The following is an 18,133-nucleotide window of genomic DNA, read 5'->3' on the forward strand; positions in this document are numbered from 1 at the left end:
CCCGGAGCTCCTGGGTTGATGTCCACGGGTGAGATTTGTGGGGTGCACCTCTCCCTCCCTCAGCCATCAAGCTTCTTTACTGGTGCTCCCCAAGCCCGAGAGGGCCGTTCGTCACCGAGGAGGACAGGGCTGTGGCCTGGAGAGCCGGGGAAGGGGCCAGCGGAAACTTCTCAACAGCGGCCCCCCCCCCCCAATAGATGCCCTCACAGCCCTTCGTCAGGCAAACCCCACCGCCTCATGCTGTTCCTGGTGAAATGAGAGCTGCTAAAAGGGGGGGCTTGGCCCTTCAAAGCTGAGAAAGCCTGCAGGGCTGAGTGGGGCTGCCTGCAGGACTGAGGATGTTGCTCGCCCGCCTGGGGCCTTTGTGCCAGGCGCTCTCCACCATAAAGGAAGGGGCTGGGCGGCGGGGGCCTTTTGTTATTTCTTTTATTTTGATCTTGCTCCTGCTCTCCAAACAGCTTCACAGAAATAGAACCTCGTGTTAGCTCCCTTCTCAACTTAAGACAAAACATGGCAGTGGGGAAAATCTTGCACTGAAAACCAGAAAAGGGAAGATGGGTTTGTTTTTTCCTGGGTTGTATTGCTGGGTCCTTGACTATCAATTTACCCACCTAGTTTCCAGCTGATGGGAGGATGGCAGGATGGTGCTAACCTGCCAGTCACACCCATTGGCCGGGCAGTGGGGTGGCCTTCCCCCCAGGCTGACAGGAAGGCCCACTGCACGTGGCGCTGACCCCCACTGCTAGCAGCTCACCCGCTGTGCCCCAGGGTACAGCCAATGCTGATAGAGAGCGGTAGGACCCCCAAAGCCCTCCCAGCAACCCTCTGACTCCACTGGGGGCACTCCCACACACCCCCTGAGCTGTGTTCTCCCCAGTGGCCAGCCCCAAAAAAGACAAGTTTGCCATCAACGTCCACTTCCTGCCTCTCCCGGAGTCACCGTCAGTGGCCGAGACACCCTGTCCAACCTCACCCAGCTCTTTCTCCCCCTCCTACGGCAGGCGCTCAGCACCTCTGGGAGCCTCGAGGGAGGCAGAAATGGGGCAGGAGAAAGCGGCCCCCACTCCTTACTACCCAGAGCCCAGGCACACATCTTTTGAGTTCAGCCTGCAGGGCAGCGTCATCACACTGTGTTATAAAGTGGAAACTGGGGGTCCAAGGTGTGTAGTTTGCCCGAGGCCGCTCCCGCCTTCTCCTGCAGACCATGTCTCCCTTGCCAGCGCTTAATAACTCTGCACGTTGCCTCTCCTTACACATTGCTTTGAGGGGAGAGGAAAGAACCACGGACGAGAACCACATCCATTTTTAATAAGTATTTATTTATCCAACAGTTTCAGCCCTGATAGTGAAGCCTGCTGCAGTTTCTTCTGGCTGGAGCCTGCTTATGAGACCTGCTTTGCCACGGGGCAGGCGCTGGGATTCCAGGCCCGCCCATCACCCCAGACATCAGAGGAAAGGAGAGAGTATTGCTCAAATGAGGGAAATGGTGCTTTATTAAGGAAACAAAAAAGACCAGTAAGACCAGAGAGAGCTGCTTAACGCCTTTTGGAGGCAGCTGTTCCATCTCCTCGGCTCACCCCCTCCACGGCCCGCCGCGGACAAGAGCCTGCGGGGATGCAGCTCAGCCGGAGGGGCTCCCGGCCCTGAGCTCATCAGGCCCCTGCGAGGGTTTGGGGCTGCTCCGCGGCAGGGAGGGCGGGGTGCTGGGTCGGCCTCACCCCTACCTGGAGCCCAGCAGCAGAGGTTCCAGCAAATCGCTCTGGGGAGGCGGGGTGGTCACCGTCAACTCAGCGATCCTCACCCACCAGGAGTTCCAGGCTCCCCGGGGCCGCCCAGCTGGCAGCAGCCCGAATGGCCTCTCGGCAGGGTTCCTTCCGGGAGGTCACCCCACCTGCTCAGGCCCCCAGCCAGAGCCGGGTCTAAACAGTTCTCCTAGAGTACTTAGTTCTAACTTCCAGCCCCTTCCCCTCGGGATCACAGGCCCCACCCAGCTCAAGGAGGCTTTCTCCCTCACTCTTGGGATCCCCAGGAACACCCCGCGAAGGCACATGACCAAGCTGCTCCCCACGCCCTGCCGCCCCAGCCTGCCACCCCAAACCACCTCCCACAGGTGTGGTGGGCCCACCAGGCGCACACTTGCTCTGCAGGGGCTCATGGCCCCCGCGCTTTTATTTCTTCATGAAAAACCAACCCCTCTCCTCTTTCTGCCAGCAACACTGGGCAGAGCGGATCGGCCAGATGCAGAGGCAGCTGCCCCCTGTCTCCTCCCCTTGCCCTCTGAGGACGCTCAAGTTTTCTGACAGAGCGCATCTCTGCAGTCTCACACCTTTGAACCAAGGTCAGGAGGCGGGTGAGTCAAGGCAAGTGTGAATTCAGCACCAGCAGGGCGTGGCCCTCTCTCGTCCCGGAGTGGACTGGCCTGGGACAGGCTGATTAGGTACCGGCCCCCGCCCAGGGTTTATCGCTCTGAGTCAGAGAAGGAAGAGGGCTTAGTCCATCTCCACACCAGCATATCTTCCCCGGCCACGCGGTGGGACTCCGTCTGGATCCGGGATTCGTTGGAGGCCAGGAACTCCACCGCCCGGTCCCATACCCGCTTCATGCGCCTCCTGCGGAGAGGGGGAGGGGAGGGTCAGGAGGCCAGCTGGCCCAGGGCTGCCAAGGGAGCTGGGCTGTGGATGCCCTCTGTACCAAAGCTGGGAGCGCACCCCAAATTTATCTATCTGCAGGAAGAGTGGTCAGGTGCTAACAGGACTCTTGCAGAGGAGAAAAATTTCATGAGCCCAGAGAAAAGCTTCTTCAACCATCTCTGCTCCAAAAGCTTTCAATTAAAGGGAGCTGCAAGGGGCTGCAGCCCCCCCACCCCAGGTGTCCAAGTGGGAAGACTCTTGCTAGGACTTGATACTGTGGCAGGCCCACTGCCCCCCTCCAGTGCGGGCTGCATTTTAATGTCTCGCGTGGGCTAATTAGAGAGTGACCACTGGGCTGTTGAGTCCAGACTTCACAGCACTTCAGGGGATGGGGCTGAACTAAGCCTGCAGTGGGGGAGGCCTGAACGTTGGAGCTGCCTGTGGAGACAGAGCCCCCAGATCGGGCCGTCTTTGCAGTGACCAGAGCCCCTGCCCTTTGGGGTCCCCGGGGCCCTGCACCCCCTCAGACAGCCCCCTATTTCCTCTTTGCTCCTCTAGACCAGATAGGAAGATCCCAGGGTGGTGGGGGAGGGCTCTCTGACATCTACCCTTTGGTGAGACCCAGCCTCATGTCTGACTGCAGACCACTCCCCAGCACCCCAAGCATGCAGTGAAATGTGGGGGTGTGTGGAGCAGGGTGTTCAGCAGGGAGCACAGATGGAGGGAAGCTCCGGAGGTGGCCCCTGACTCAGGAGGCAGAGCGGGGTCTCGGGGCTTTCTTCCAGGGGGGTCAGGTCCAAACTCCTGGGCTGTTCAGCAGCCCTCACTTGGCTGGTCTGGCCCTGGCCACAGCTCCCCGGGGACTGAGACCTTCACAGCGGGCTCCTGAGCTGGGAGGGACGGTGGCCTCACTCAGCCCCTTCCCGGGCCGCCCATTACCAGGTGATGAACAAGCTGCCCTGCATGCCTCCCTGAACAAGCTCTTCAGATCTCCCTCACTGCCCACAAGCAGGCCCTCTCCGCAGGGCAGCGTACCCACGCAGGGCTGACTGACCGCCTGTGTCCCCATGAGCCAAAGGCTCGGCTGCCCTGACCTAGTGGCCATCAGCGGCCTCCCCGAGAGCTGGAGGGCTGCGGGGGTCTCGTGTGGGGGCCCAATGGCTAGGATAACTGGTCACCCTACACCGTGTCGGTCTGCGGGAGGCTCCTGGGGCGGGGCGGATGTGAGGGCGCCTCAGCATCCTCACGTTGGAAAGGGGCCTCTGCAAGCTCTGCTTCTCTAGCTCCTCCTGGACGGACAACCAGAGCCCGGCACTGGGAGCAAAAAGGCACCAGCCCACGGCCTCCGAGCAGGTTCCTTGCCGTCCTTGTGCCTCAGGGTTCTCAGCTGTAAAGTGTGGTCCTTGCTGTTCCCCCACCCAGGACCATGCTGAGGGTGGAGCGTGAGAGCTGCACCCATGGAGGGCTCAGAGCAGTGCCCAGCCCGCGGCAAGCACCCAGCGAGGGGGACTGCTTAGCACCACCCGAGAGGGCGGCCTCTGGCTGGAGAACTGGGCAGAGTCTGAGCCCACACTGCAGTGGGCCCTCCCTGCTGGCCGCCTCCTGGGACTCTCCCCTGATTCTAGCCCACCCCTGGTTTTGTCAGGGATCCATCCAGCATCTGCAGCCCACAGGGAGAGAGGTCCCGGAGTCGTGCATGACAGTGGCCGGCCAACTCCTCCCACGAGCCGTGAGCCCATTCACTGCTGCGAAACGCTGTTCCCAAGTACAGGCGTGTGCATTTGTGTATGGGAACTGGACTGTGCTAGCTTAGGTAAGATGTGTTTCTGACTGTGCATCATGGCTAAAGTCGTATGAAAAACAACCTCCTCTTCCTTTCTAGTAACTGATTCAAGGAGAGATGAGCCCCTGGCCAGTGGAACCTCAGAGCTGTGTCCCTAGCGGCTTCTGGGGATGCTTTCCCTTGCTCAGGAGAGCGGCAGGGGGCCCACCTCCCCTCTGCCAGCTACACGGCCGGCGCTGCTCTGCCTGTCAGCCACCACTCTGCGCCCACGTGGACCTCCCGCCAGCTGACAGCATCCAGAGGGCAGGAGCAGGAGAGTCCCAGAGCGGTGGAACCAGAGGCCTGACCGTTCTGTCCCTGACCTCCATTCGTGGAGCCCCATCAGGCCCTTCCCCGCAGAGCCACTCAGGGAGGAGAGGAAACCTAGGATGCGCGGTGCAGAGAGGCAACGCTCACAGCGCTGCCGTCTCCAGAGCAGGGGGACCACGCCTCTGCACCGCGCGCCCGCATTCTGCCCTAACGAGCAATGGCAGGGGGCAGAGGTGGGGACGGAGCCTCACGCCGGGACCCCGGGGCTGACGGCCCCCGCCCTGCATGCCTCCCACGGCGCTCAGCGAGGTGTGGCCGGGGACTCACCGGCTCTGCGGCGGGATCAGGGTGTCGCGCACATGCAGGATGCCCACATAGGGGTAGCGCTCCATGTCTTGCTCCCAGTCCACGTAGTGGTCCTGGACCACGTCTGCGGGACAGAGGGTGCTGTTCAGGGCGAGGCCCCTCGGCGGGGGGGCCAGCAGCCCTCTCCCGGGGGCCACGCACCTATGATCTTCTTCACCATCTCATACATGGCCTGCTCCTCCTCTTCCAACTTCCGCCACCGGTACTTCAGGAGGATCAGGAGCCCCCACAGGAACGCCAAGCCTGGGAGGGGACACGGCGTGGTTAATCCCGCCCGTCCCTTTCCCCGGCCAGGAGCCCACTGGCTCTCACGGGGCAGGTGGCTGTGCTGGAGGCCGAGGGGGTGGCGTCCCTACTGTGTCAGACCCGGGCTAGCAAGCAGGAAACGGAAGATGGGAAATGCGGGGTCGGGGAGGAGACAGGCTATTAAGTGGTCATCTTCCTCCCGCCGGCTGTCACCAGAGCAGCGTCCTAGTCCTCCTCCCAGCCTCGTCCTGGGCTTTCATCTTCTCCCTTGTGAACCAGAACTCGCATTCATACATATATACATGCCAGGCCCTTTGTATTCGAGATGCTGCTGCCGATAATGATGTCTGTGCCTGCCTGCGTAGGGAAGGGAGCCGTGCGCACGCCCAGATGGCCTGTGATTTGTAAGCCGGCTCTCTCTGCAGAGTCAGGCAGCTTCTGTGACATGGGCTTTTGCCTTCAGAGACACCCCGAGGTCTCCGCTCAAAGGCAGCCCCTGATGTCAGGAGACTCCCCTTTGCTGCTCAGCGCCCTGGGCCTGGCTCGCTTTCATCAGGCGTCTGCAGCTCCCCAGCAGGGGCTTACATTGTTCAGGGAGTAAAATCAGGCCAAGCTCCGGCTGCGTCTTCCCCTCCATGCGGCCTGCACTCTGGAGCCCCAGGAAGGACAGTGCCCAACTCCAGCCCAGGCCGGGTGCCCCTTTGGGATGCTGATGGCCCCCACCCCATTCTTTGTGCGCCAGCTGTCGGGTCTCCAAAGGAAAGCCGACCAGGACAGTGGTGGACTGGGTCGTTTCTGTTTCACTAGACAGACCTCAGGTTCACTGGGCAGAAATGAACTCTGTGGGCCTGGGTTTCTAGACCTTGTCTCCTGTGCCCCAAAGTGTTGCTGAGCCCCGGGAGGCGCCGGGGGCGGGGCAGGGGGACAGGGCAGCAGGACTTACACCAGAAGAAGATGAGCACGTTGGTGACAGCTGTGAGCAGGGCGCGGCTCAGGCGGCAGCCAACACCCATGCGGGGCCGCGAGGACTCCAGGCAGACCACCTTGTCCACCGTGGTCACCAGCTCAGACGGGTCCTCCCCTTTCAACCTGAGACAGGACACAATGCTGTAAACAGGCTCAAAAGCCCCGAGGAGCCACCATAGAGGCCTCCCTTTCAGCAGAAAGAGGAGGAAGGAGGGGCTGGGAAGCCTCCACTTGCTGATAAATAGACTTGGTACCCTGGCTGCACTCCTTCCAGAAATTTCCCACGTTGGCTACTTAGAAAGAATAAAGCTTTAAAGACGGCAGCAGGCTTGAACCCCTGCCGCTAAAGTGACGCCCCCCTCTGTTGGGTCGTTGACAACCCCTCTCAGCGTGTGGAAGATTAAACTGTAAATTGGATTCCCACCTCCCAGCACAGAGAAATGGAAATGTTTACGGAATCGCTGGCTTTGCGAGGCATGGGCAGGGACTGAAACAGTCTGGGAGCGGGTGCTTCTCCTTGGCGATGAGGAGGCTTGTCAGCTGTTTAACTGCAGAGGCCACGGGGTGCCACAAGGCCCTGGAGCACGAAGGGGCCCGGCTCCCAGAGGCCAGACTCCAGCCCCAGCGAGGGGGACAGCGGGACGCTGGGAGACGCCACCAACCCCCGTCCTTCTAGGAGGTGACAAGTCCCTGCTCTGGACGGCACAGTGAACGGCTGGTGCTTGAACTGTCGGGATTTCTCATGACCGACTTCTTTTTAAAAAAAATATTTTACGTTGAAGTATATTGATTTACAATGTCACGTCAATTACTACTGTAGAGCAAAGTCCCGCGACCTACTTCTAATGCTTGTTGTGGGGGCCGGGCTCAAGCCAGGCTGCCCCCTCCAACAGGAAAAGGCGGTGTCATCATTCCTGGGTTGGCAGCCTCAGTGTGTACTGCCGAGGATAAAAATCCGTGTTCTTTGCCTTTCTAACACTCGGGAAAATCGCTCACACTCGGGAAAATCGCTCACACTCGGGAAAATCGCTCAGCCACTCAGGGAAGCTTTATTATTTTTTTTAAAGCCAATGAATTCTAATGCCATGCATCCAGTTATCAAGCTTCAGGCTCAGCTGCCCGAGGGGCTTCTGCTGGCTGCACTGCTGATGGAATTAGTAATTTGAGTGGATTAGAGAGGAAGAGAACAAAACCCCAGAGTGTGCTTTAATATCAGCAGCTGTAACCTGAACAGAGACCTGACGAACCCTGAGGAGTGGGGGGTGACAAGGCAGGGTCTCCCCAGTAGGGGACTCCCGAGTCTGCAAGTGGCTGGTGCCCCCACCCCTGGGCTGAGGAGCCGGTTGGGGGCCTTGCAGGAGGGTGAAGAGGGCACTGTTTCTGCGAATCGTGCTCGCCAGGGACAGAACAGGCCAAACCGCCCAGCTGGAATAAAACCCGGTCTCTCCATTTACAGTTTCCATACTGAGTGAAACCAACATACAGAATTGCCTCATCTGCAAATGAAAACTAACACCAAGGAAAGACAGAGCAGAAAAATGCCTTCTCCAGCAAACCACAGGGGCCAGCGATGGGAGGGCCCAGACTGGGTTACTTCAAACAGGTGTAGCTGGACTGCCAGGCAGTCACCCTGACACCTGGATTTTCGCGTCTTATCCTAAACTGCTCCTCCCGTGGCATTGTTGACCCTTCTCTCTACGCTGCCCAGCTTCAGGCCCGGCCCTTGATGACTCAGCTGGGAGACCCGGCCTCCACCTCTGGGCCCCAGACGCCAGAGCTGCCAGGCGAGGACAGGGTCTCACTCACCAGATGCCCACGTCCTTGTTACTGCTCAGTATCCAGGTCAGCGCGGCTTCAAACTTGGTGGAGGAGCTGCTGGTCACGTTCTGTGGGAGGGGGCGGGGAGATTAGCGCTCCATCTGGGCAAAGCAGTGGGAACGCGACGGTCCTGCTGGGTTGCGGAAGCCCCCTCCGTGTCCTCCGCGTGCCCCAAAGCCCCGCTCCGCTAAACGCAGAGCAAACTGGCGGGATGGCGATCTGGGGCAGATGATCCCAGAGAAGAAGCTGTTGGAGGAGGTGATGCGGAAGTGTGCACGGGAAAACGGGGCAGGTCTGCGGCAGCCGGAGGAATGCAATTTCCTCAAGGACGACGGCGCCAGGCCAGAGAGCTGGCAGCTCATCTGGAGGGACACGGAAGAAAACGTGGGGTGGGGGCCCTCCCTGCGGCCACAGCTGGCCGTGTGGCCTTGGGCAAAGGCCCTCCCCTCTCCGGGCCCCAGGTGCCTCATCTGTGAAACGAAAGCTGGACGAGGTGATCCCTTGGGTTTCTGCCAGTTCCAGAAACCTACAATTCTGTCATCCCGAGGCCACATCGAAAATCAAACGGACCCGGAGTAACCCGCACGGTGATCCTGAGGGGAAGTGGAATGGCAGGTGACATGTCCTAAACAAGCTGCTGCGAGAGGAAAATGAGCCAGAAGAGTGAGCCCAGGGCCGCTCCGGGAAGGGGCAGGGCAGCGGCCCGGCCAGCTGGAGGGGGCAGCAGGTCAGGAGCGAGCTGCCTGCAGGCCAGCCCCGGCTCTCAGCTCACCCTGGGCCCAGTCACCCCACTGCTGCCTTAACTTCAGGTAGCTGAGCACTCAACTGCGTTAAAAAAAAAAAAAAAAAAAAGTTTTTTTTTTTTTAAACGGGAAAGCAAACAAGCCAAAAAGCAAACACAAAATGAGGAAAATAAAACAAAACAAAACACAGGGCTTGAAAGATCAATACAGAAGCACCAGGACCTCCGGGGAATGGACGCACACGCCAGCCTACTTACTGCTATATATTCCTGAGCTTCCATGACAGGAATGCACTTGCTCTTTAGCTTCTCTGGATTTCCACATTCAAAATTACCTAGGAGGGGGAAAAACACACATTCAAACACAAAGAGGTGAAAAAAATGTACCTGGCAACCGACTGCACACGGCAGCAAGAATCAAGCCATCAGCTCTGACGGGGAGCGTGTGGCCCGCCGGCCCTGACAGCTGTGGGGCATCTTCACTGTGCAGCAAGATCAAAAGCCACTTAGCTTGGATCGAGGCCAGATCATTAAAACCTGACCTGCAAAGCAGTGCAGCGATTTGCATTAAATGACTAAAAAGCTGCCCAATACCAAGGTCTGTTTGCAATTGATCCCTAAAAGGATCAGACAGACAGCTCTGGAAGGTACTGGGATGGGACTATAAATAGACACAGTCTGGGAAAAAGAAAGGCAGGGAGGCCACTGCACTGCAGGGTTTCTGACTCATGGCACAGGCTGGTGACCTAGAATGCCAGGTTTTGAGGGGCCCTGGGGAGCGATGGCCAAGGAAGAAGAGGTGTCCATGTGCTGGGACCCCGGCCCAGCGCTCCAAAGCCCTCTGCTGAGCACCCTGGGCAGCCGGCTCTCACTCAGGGTGGAGCTGGGAGCCTCTCCCTTCGTCTGGCCCAGGCTTCCAGGCCCGGCCCATGGACCAGCCCCTCTGAAAACACCCCAGCCATGGGGGCCTCGTTTAGCCAGATCGGCTGGCCCTGGGGCCCCGCCACAGCCCTTAGCTTCCGATGGCCCGCTGTGGCTCACCCGCCAGCAGCTGCTTTGCCACGAGACCCCGCGGGAGCAGGGACTGTGCGACGCTGGGCCTTAACCCCTCACCGGCCTGACTGTCCTCAGCCTGGCACAGTCTGTATGTGTCTGTGTGCTGGGGAGAGAGTGGCTGAAGATAACATTACAAAATCCTGAGAATGGGGATGGGGAGGGAGGTGGGAAGGGGGATGGGGATGGGGAACACATGTAAATCCATGGCTGATTCATGTCAATGTATGGCAAAAACCATTATAATATTGTAAAGTAATTAGCCTCCAACTAATTAAAATTTAAAAAAAAAATTACAAAAATCCTGAGAATTAACTGAAGCCTGCTCCTCGTCCCCCAGCAGCCAGATCTTCCTACTTCAAAGCTGGCCTCGTCCTTCCAGGCCCCCCGAGACCCAGCTGGCTTCTCGCGTGCTCCCGCCCGACCCCAGACTGCTCTGCCCTGCTCAGGCCGCTGGGACCACTGCCAAGTTCTCCTGGTTTCCTCCTCTCCCCTTTCTCATCCATGTTTGGTCAACAAAGCTTTAAAATGATCCTGCTTAGACGACACTCTTCCACTCAAAGCGCTGCCTTCCTGCACCTGGCTCCCTGTCAATCCCCTGCTCCAAGCCTCCCTGGCCCTCCCTGCCTGCAGGATGGAGCCGCAATGGCCTGGCAACCATGGCTGACTGGGTGAGACTCACTCACACTCCCTGTTTCTCCTTCCTCATGCAGCTAACTGCTTCCATCCCCGACTCTGCCTCTTTGGCCCTGCCTTTCCCCAACAAATACGTATCTAGTCCCACCTGGGCTTGAAGGCCTGGCACAGAAGCCCCCTCTCCTGTGACACTTTCCTGACCGTTCCAGCTAAAAGACACTGTGCCTCCCATAACTTCTACCCTCTTGGTTCCCATCCACCAGCATTTTATATAACCCCGTGGTGAGCAGGGTGGGTGGCCTGTCTCTTCTACTGGACCACAGGCAGTCTGTGGACAGGATCCTTGAGTCACCTTACATCCTGCAAAAGCCAGCTCAGTGCCCTGTCCATAGCTGACCTCCAACAGGAGGTAGGGGATGGAGTATGGCCAGAGAGGCTGCACTCCTCTGCAGCCTGTCTCAGTGAGAGACAAACCCTCAGAAGACAGCGGGTACCAGGCCCCCTGATGACAAGAGCCAGGAGCACATACGGAGGATGGCAAGGGGGAGAACTGCCTACTAGGATCCATAGTTTAAGAGCGGAGCTCCTCAACGTTACCTCCTGGGGGCCTCAGTAAACCTCAGACTTTGATGCAATAGGTTTGAGATGAGCCCGAGATGCTGTATTTCCGATAAGCTCCTGGGTGACACTGACGCTGCTATCCTCAGACTACAACTGAATCACAAAGGTTTCAAACACGCCCTCCGGCCAGAATTTACACGCCGAACACCTGGGCTTAACTGACAATGATGCTCTGAGCCCCAACCCCGCCTCTCCTCCAGGGAGCTCACAGAGGCCCCAGAGACCAGCCCGGTCCCCCACAGTCAGGAGGGAGGAGGTGCGGAGCTGAGGCCCACAGGCTTGGCCCCGAGGGCCGAGTATCAGTCCACTCAACCTTGACCTCCCGGCAACAATCTTAGACGAGGACTGGCCCTGCAGGTGAGTGGCGCCCCTCGAACCTCCTGCAGACTGACGTCTGGTTTTTGTGATGAGGACCCTTAACACAGGCACATGCCCTGAGCGGACCCACGTCATCAGTGGTTCTGAGAGCCTCCTGGATACCAGGAGAGGACACAGTATAACGGTGCCACCTCAGGCCTCAAGGAACACGTTTACCAATGGAAACAGCGGCAGAGATTCCGGATGGCGGCGTTTACAGGGGGTGTCTTGGGAGGGGGTTGAGAAGGCCCTCCTCTAGGGAGCAGCACTTGGTTTTCATTTAGTTACGAAAACAGAGCTAAGATCACTCAGTCAAATGGGGAGACTGAGGCCCTGAGATGTCAGGGACTGGTCCAGCATCCCACAGCCAGGGGGGACACTGGGATCCGTGACACCAGGACCCTAGAGGGCGGGACGGGCCTGAAGGTGCTCAGTCCACCACCCAGACCACGTGCTGCCTGCAGAAGCCTCTGCGCCTGAGCAGGCCGACCTGGGACAGGGAGGCCCTCCAGGTCAGGAGTCCTAGACTCTGAGACGGCCTGGGGCCAGGTCCCTTCCAACGCAGCACGGACCCCCAGAACACCAGGTGGAGGGCGTCCCAGAGAATGGTGCGACCTGCTCAAAGGCCTATGCGTGCACCCGGACCCCCGGGGCCTTCAGGAATCTGCATTTTGCTCGGCTGCAAGGCTTACACGGGATGTGCCTGTGGGGGATGTGGGGAAGGTGAGGCGTGTCTCCTGGGAGACACCCACGGCTCCTTGGCCTGGGCCCGCAGCCCGCTGAGAAGGCGCGTGCCTGGGGAAACGTACTCACCCGCCTGGATGGCCAGGAAGTTGTAGAGCTCGTGCAGCAGCTCCAGCAGGGCCGCCTTCTGCTTGGCCTGACAGAACTGGAAGGGCACAGGACACGCGGTCAGCAAGGCGCGTGGGCGAGGGGCCTGGCTGCCTGCCGTCATCTCCTCAGCCACCCCGTCGAGAGCTAGGCCGCAAGGACAGCCTCACACCCAAAACCACGACAGCAAGTGCTGCCAAGAGGTGGGCCCAGGAGTCGGGTCGACAAACACCAGGTTGACTGACTGCAAAGAACGCCGTGAACGCACAGGCAGACTGACAGCAGGCACGGCGACAGCCGAGGGACCGACATTCTGCAGGCTCCCCGGCCCTGGCCCCGGCGCTCGCCAGGATAAAGGCCATCAGCCGTGGGGGGCGGGCGGCACCCCGGAGGGCAAAGCCAACGCCACACGATGCGGCTGGTCTCCCCCGGGGCCGCTCCCGTCACGTTTTTGGAGAGTCAAGTATCTACAGTCTGCCTGTGGGTTGTCTACTTTGTCTATTGCCTGCTGCAAATGTTTAATCTTAGATTCTTCTAGAAATGGAAAATTTAGAGGAATCTAAGCTGTCGGGAGGAAAATGTCACCTGTGGGAAGAGGCACACCTGCACACCCACTCCCGCAGCGACACCGTTCAGCTAGACTCGCTGCATTTGGAACATTTAAAACGGCTGCTTTTCTTTGCGCGTGGATGACAGGCTGGGTGCTGCGCGGAGTGGTCTCTATGTGAACCCTGAATCCTTACCACACCCCTCCCTGTACCCCGATTTCTCAGGTGAGTGGCCCAAAGTTTAGAGACCAGCAGTGGCCACTAAGATCCCATAGCTCGTAGGTGGAGGAGCCGCATGGGAGTGTCGCCAGTGGACTCCAAGCGCACTCCCCTGCTCCAGACCGTCACTGGGCACAGCCCTGGACCGGAAGTCAGAGGTCTGGGCTCTAGACCCAGCTCTGCAGCTAGACAAGAAACCAAGATCGTTTTCCTTCTCGGGGCTCATGTGCTGCCCTGATCTAATTTGGTTTTGAATAGTCTCAGCGGCCGAGCTTTGTCCCTTCATGTGGCCTAAAGGCCCTGATGACTTAACAAGGTACCAAACGATGTAACCAAGATTTACGCACAAGACTATGAATGTCCAAAACAACTCACATGCCTACTAGCAGAGTCAGAAACCCCAACTACTTTTTAAAAACGATTTAATGACATTGACAAAGCTGATAATTGTCAAATATAACTAAATATACAGAGATCCCAATTCTATAAACACATACATACACAGAGGGAGAAGGTAGGAGGAGAAGCTCCCCAAACATTAATGGTGATTATCTCTAGGTGTCAGACCCAAGGGTGAGTCTTGTCCTATTTTTCAAACTTGCAACACATCATTGTCACAATCGGGAAAATAAGCAGGAGCAATTATACTGTTCTGAACTCATAGATATTTAGGCAAAGCAAGGTTGAAAGGACAGGAGGTACCAGACCATGTGACAGCCTGATTAAGATAACACACCCACTGCCAGCCCATCCCCAGGGTTTCCACAAGACAAAAGCAGAAAGCATGACAAGACTTGCAGAGAGCTGAGACAGGGGGAAAACACCTGTCTCTAAGACCCAAATGCCCCTCTGGGTTTTGGGTGAGCTTGAGCCACAGAAAGTGTGAGGCTTTCAACAAGAAACTCACTGAAGTTGAAAAGTGCCCCCCGAGCCGCCTGCTCCCGCGCGCATCCTCCCCAAAGGCTGAGTGTGCCCCACGGCTCAGCACAGCAGAACCCAGCACCGAGCCCACAGGGAGCCTGCATGTCCTGGGCGGGGAGCCGCCTGGCCAGGCTGGGCACATCTTCAGCGAGGAGCTGGATGGTGCGTGACGGCTCACACGCTGGGGATGAGCGCATCCCCCCACCGAGGATGACCCCAGAGGGAATCTGCCCTCCATCGTGGGTCTGACATACTCACAGGTGTGCGGGACCAAGAACAGAAACCAGGGAACCCGTTTCTAAACAGAAGACAAATGAAACTAGTATCGCCAGAGAAGTCTCGCAGAAACGAAATTTTTGTTCCCGTTTGTTTTCTGTCTTGAAAAGTCTAGTTTCTCCTTCTGGCCATGTTTCTGGGCCACTTCCTTTAATCATCAACTGCAGTTTTTACGATAGAAGGCAGATTATGCTTATTATGAGTCTGTTTTTATAAAACAGTAGGGAAGCAAAGATATCTGGTGGATGAAAGCAATAAATACGTGTAATAAAAACACCCCCAAATATGACACAGCGGAAGCCGAAGAGAAATAAAACCGCTTGTCTGCATCAGGATGCCACTTCATTAACGTGGGTAACATGGGCCTGGGGATGAGTGTGTGTGACTCCTATCCCGGCCTTCTCCCCCTGCCCCCAACTGCCAGAGATGTGCCCTGAGGGCTGGGGGAGGCCTGGAGTTGCACACTTAATAATTAGACTACTAAGTCATGCCCTCTGGCAGCACAAGGCTCTGCCTGGCAGGATTTATGACTTGAAAATTTACAGCCTCTATCTTCCCCAAACTACTACCTATACTGGTGGCCTCCCAGCTCCTTGCTAATGCCATTTTCATGACTCGTAAATGGACAGGGCGGCTCACCTTCCCCAAGTATTATTTGTAGGGAACATTAAAGTGTCACAAAACCAATCTATAGACTAAGAGAACTAACTCCACTTCAGATGTGTTTAAAACAACCCCTTGATGACGTTTCAAATCACAACAGCATTTTCAGAGCCGGAGAGGAACGACCTGAGAATGTGGAATTGAGAACCTGGCCTCCTGGCGCTTAAAAAGCTGTCCGCCCTCCCTCCCAAAGCCAGGGAGCTTGAGAAGTCCCTCAACTACCACCCACCACATCCCCCCAGACAGACTTCGGCAGAAGATCAAAGCCCTTGATGCTGCGATTGATGGGAGAGCTCCTATAACAAGTCAGGGGTTGGATCTTGGGAGCTCAAATTCTGTTTCAAGTACTCCTTCACTGCTGCCACAATTGAGTCTGACACGTACATCACAGAAGACGATATGGTTCTGGTACATTGCAGGAAGCACTCCTGAAAATGATCCTTTTATGATCTTTTTCTGGGCAAGTTTACCTCCCAATGGAGGCTAGCGTCCTTGGGAGGAATAGTGAAAGCTAGAAAAACTCAAACTCACCTCATCTGTTTTTGTCTCACAGTCCACTGGCAGTAATTTCACTGAGACCAAGAAAAGAAATAGAGGAAATTAAAAGTGTGGGTTTTGGAAAAGGGTACAAAAAGGGATCATTCTCAAAATTCAGAGGAAGTAAAACATTACCAACAAAAAGGTGGGGATTAGAAGGATATCCTCTAAATGAAGCATTTTAAAAATGTAGGCAGTAAAATGTAAAGGGGTTCTCAGTCCTGGATTAAGAATTAGGACACCTGTTTTCCAATCTCAGGGAAAAATGATTAGTCACAGGATATCGGGTAACTACTCACTTAACCACTCTGAACCTCTGGTTTCTTCATCATAACATGGGATCACTAAAGCCTTCCTAGCTTAATTTAGACTCATTGTCAAACAAGACAACATATGTGGTGGTTCTGTAAACTGTAAACAATGTTATGTTAAACATGATTAATACCATCATGGGAGGCGAATTCCAGTATTTATGCAAGAGCTGTTGTCTTAAAGCATCTCAGCAATGAGTATGACAGTATAATGTTTTTAACATCACCAATGTAGTTACAGTTAGAACCAGTACAGTACCATGACACTCCTGGGTCTATTTAATTTCTCCAGCAAGTGGACAACCTGCTCTCACAGTCAAGAAATTATCTAAGTGTGTGCGTAAGTCTGGGATCCCCGTGCCCACAGACTTCCTCATACACCCAAATATCCATCTGCTGCAACGGCTAAGACATAATTTAGCTTTTCCCTGCATTTTGTCTGTTCATGCTAGGCATGGAAAAATGTGGCCTGGGCTCAAGGCTAGGAATGGTATTAATCACATTCGTTCTTTGTAAAGAATATTAAAAGCTGGTGAACTAAAGGGTCACTTTATACTTAAATTTATAAAGAAATGATCGCTCTGCTGTTTCCTATTAGCCTGGAGAATTCTGGATGAAGCAAATTTCCCTTTTAGAAAACACACAGATCCTTAACTATTCGTTAACATACTGTATCTGGCAGATCTCATTCTGCCATGTCTCATCACAGAACTAACTGGACAGAGGCATGGCTGGGGATATCCTTGAGTCACAGGACATTTCACATTTCATGAAGGTGCTGGAAACAGCGATAAATGCCACCATTTACATCAGTTTAAACTCTTTAAAGGCTCTTGCACGCCTGTCTGGGGCAGGATTCATATAATCTCCTTTTGACATCCAGTGGGTCCCCTGGGCCAAAGAAGAGACGGATGTGGTCTTTTTGGTGCTGCGAAGCTGGGACCCCAATCAGAACCTATCTCTGAGCGGGTGACCTGGGGCACTGGCATGTGAATGAGCAAGAAATCAAAAGGGAGGGCAGAGCTCAAAAGGAGTGGGGATGGGCCTTTAGAGGGCTGTGCTAGAGGGCTTTCTCTAGAGAGGGAAAAGTAAAAGTGACTGCGGAGAGACTGCTTCCCGCACGTGGTGGAAAGGGAAGGCTAGGGCCGAAAGTAATAACAGGAAGGAGTGAAAACAGAAATGATTGCAGATGCAGGAATCCCACAGCTGGAGGAAGGAAAGTCTTAAGTCTGGAGGGAAGAAGGTGGCCAGAGGTATCTAACAGGCCCGGGAGGCCCGGGACGTGCCGCCTGGCGCTGAGAGGCCCGGGGGTCGTTTCGGGGACACCCGCGCGCCCAGCGCCCTCCCCTGCGCCGGCCCGGGACGTACTGTTGTCCTCCGCCTCCTGCGGCGCCGAGGGCTTGCCCATCTTCACCCAGAGGATGCCCAGGAAGACGAGCAGCAGCCCCAGGCTGGCCCAGAGCAGGAGCCGTGACAGGCAGCGCTCCAGCCGCCGCCCCGCTTCGGGCCGGGAGCGCGCCGAGGCCGCCGGGCCGGCTCTCGTCGCCCGCAGGCCCGGGCGCGGGTCGGGGCCAAGGAGGGCGGAGGGCGGCCGGGCCGAGGCCTGAGGCGCGGCCCACCAGCGCCGGAGCCCGGGGCTGGCGCCTGGCGCGGTCCTGCCGAACGGCCGGCCGTCCTCGTCCTCCTCGGAGCTGCCCCGGGCCGAGGCGCGGCGTCTAAGCGGCGCGGGGCGGGCGAGGCCGCGGGTCCCGGACCAGGAGGCCGCGGGGGCTCCGAAGTCGCCGTAGGCCCCGGGCGTCGCGTAGGCCGGGTCCGAGACCGGCGGGGAGAGCCAGGGCTCCGCCCGCGGGGAGGCCGCGGCGGGCCGGGCGCGCAGCGGCGCCTCCTCGCGCAGCCGGGCCTCCTCGCCCCGCGCCCGGGCCGCCTCCCGCGGCCGCTCCTCGCCGCGCAGCCGGGCCTCGCCGCGCAGGCGGCGCAGCTTGTTGCGGTAGACGTCCCGGGTGGTGTCGGTGATGGGGCCCGGCTGGAAGCCCAGGGCCTGCAGCTCCCGCCGCAGCTCCAGGTCCGACAGGCCGGCCATGGCCAGGACACCGCCCCCGGCGCGCGCCGCACCCGGAACTGCTCCCGCCCGCGGCCGCGGCGGAGCGGGCGGGGCTCCGCGCCATGACGGGAAGGTCAGTGGTGGCCGCCATGTTGGGACGTCTGTGACGGCCGACGTGTGGCCATGATGGTGAGGTCAGACTCGGCCTCCCAGGGCCACCATGTTGGGGAGGTCTGAGGGCTTTTTTGGCGGGTTTTGT

At 57.4% G+C, this 18,133-nt stretch overlaps 1 protein-coding gene across 1 annotated transcript; it reads right to left on the reverse strand.

Moving 5' to 3' along the window:
- Positions 1–1,298: 1,298 nt before the first annotated feature.
- LEMD2 (LEM domain nuclear envelope protein 2) lies at positions 1,299–17,929 on the reverse strand. The gene is made up of 9 exons (XM_061146463.1): positions 17,202–17,929; positions 15,517–15,557; positions 12,341–12,416; positions 9,119–9,195; positions 8,107–8,186; positions 6,278–6,423; positions 5,230–5,331; positions 5,050–5,152; positions 1,299–2,609 (listed from the first exon to the last, which is right to left on the reverse strand). Exons 1-9 carry the CDS (start codon positions 17,911–17,913, stop codon positions 2,459–2,461), a joined length of 1,488 nt encoding a protein of 495 aa, XP_061002446.1. The 5' UTR covers positions 17,914–17,929; the 3' UTR covers positions 1,299–2,458.
- Positions 17,930–18,133: the final 204 nt, after the last annotated feature.

This window comes from Dama dama, chromosome 7 (genome assembly GCF_033118175.1).
Source record: "Dama dama isolate Ldn47 chromosome 7, ASM3311817v1, whole genome shotgun sequence".
Taxonomy (NCBI): Eukaryota; Metazoa; Chordata; class Mammalia; order Artiodactyla; family Cervidae; genus Dama; species Dama dama.

Bases quoted from the DNA above. Each gene is read 5' to 3' on its own strand.
- LEMD2 (XM_061146463.1), bottom strand. From the start codon at position 17,913: ATGGCCGGCCTGTCGGACCTGGAGCTGCGGCGGGAGCTGCAGGCCCTG. The intron at 15,558-17,201 runs GTACGTCCCGGG...TCTTGGTCTCAG, and splicing joins GCAGGAGGCGGAGGACAACA to TGAAATTACTGCCAGTGGAC. The intron at 8,187-9,118 runs GTAAGTAGGCTG...CCCCTCCCACAG, and splicing joins AAGCTCAGGAATATATAGCA to AACGTGACCAGCAGCTCCTC.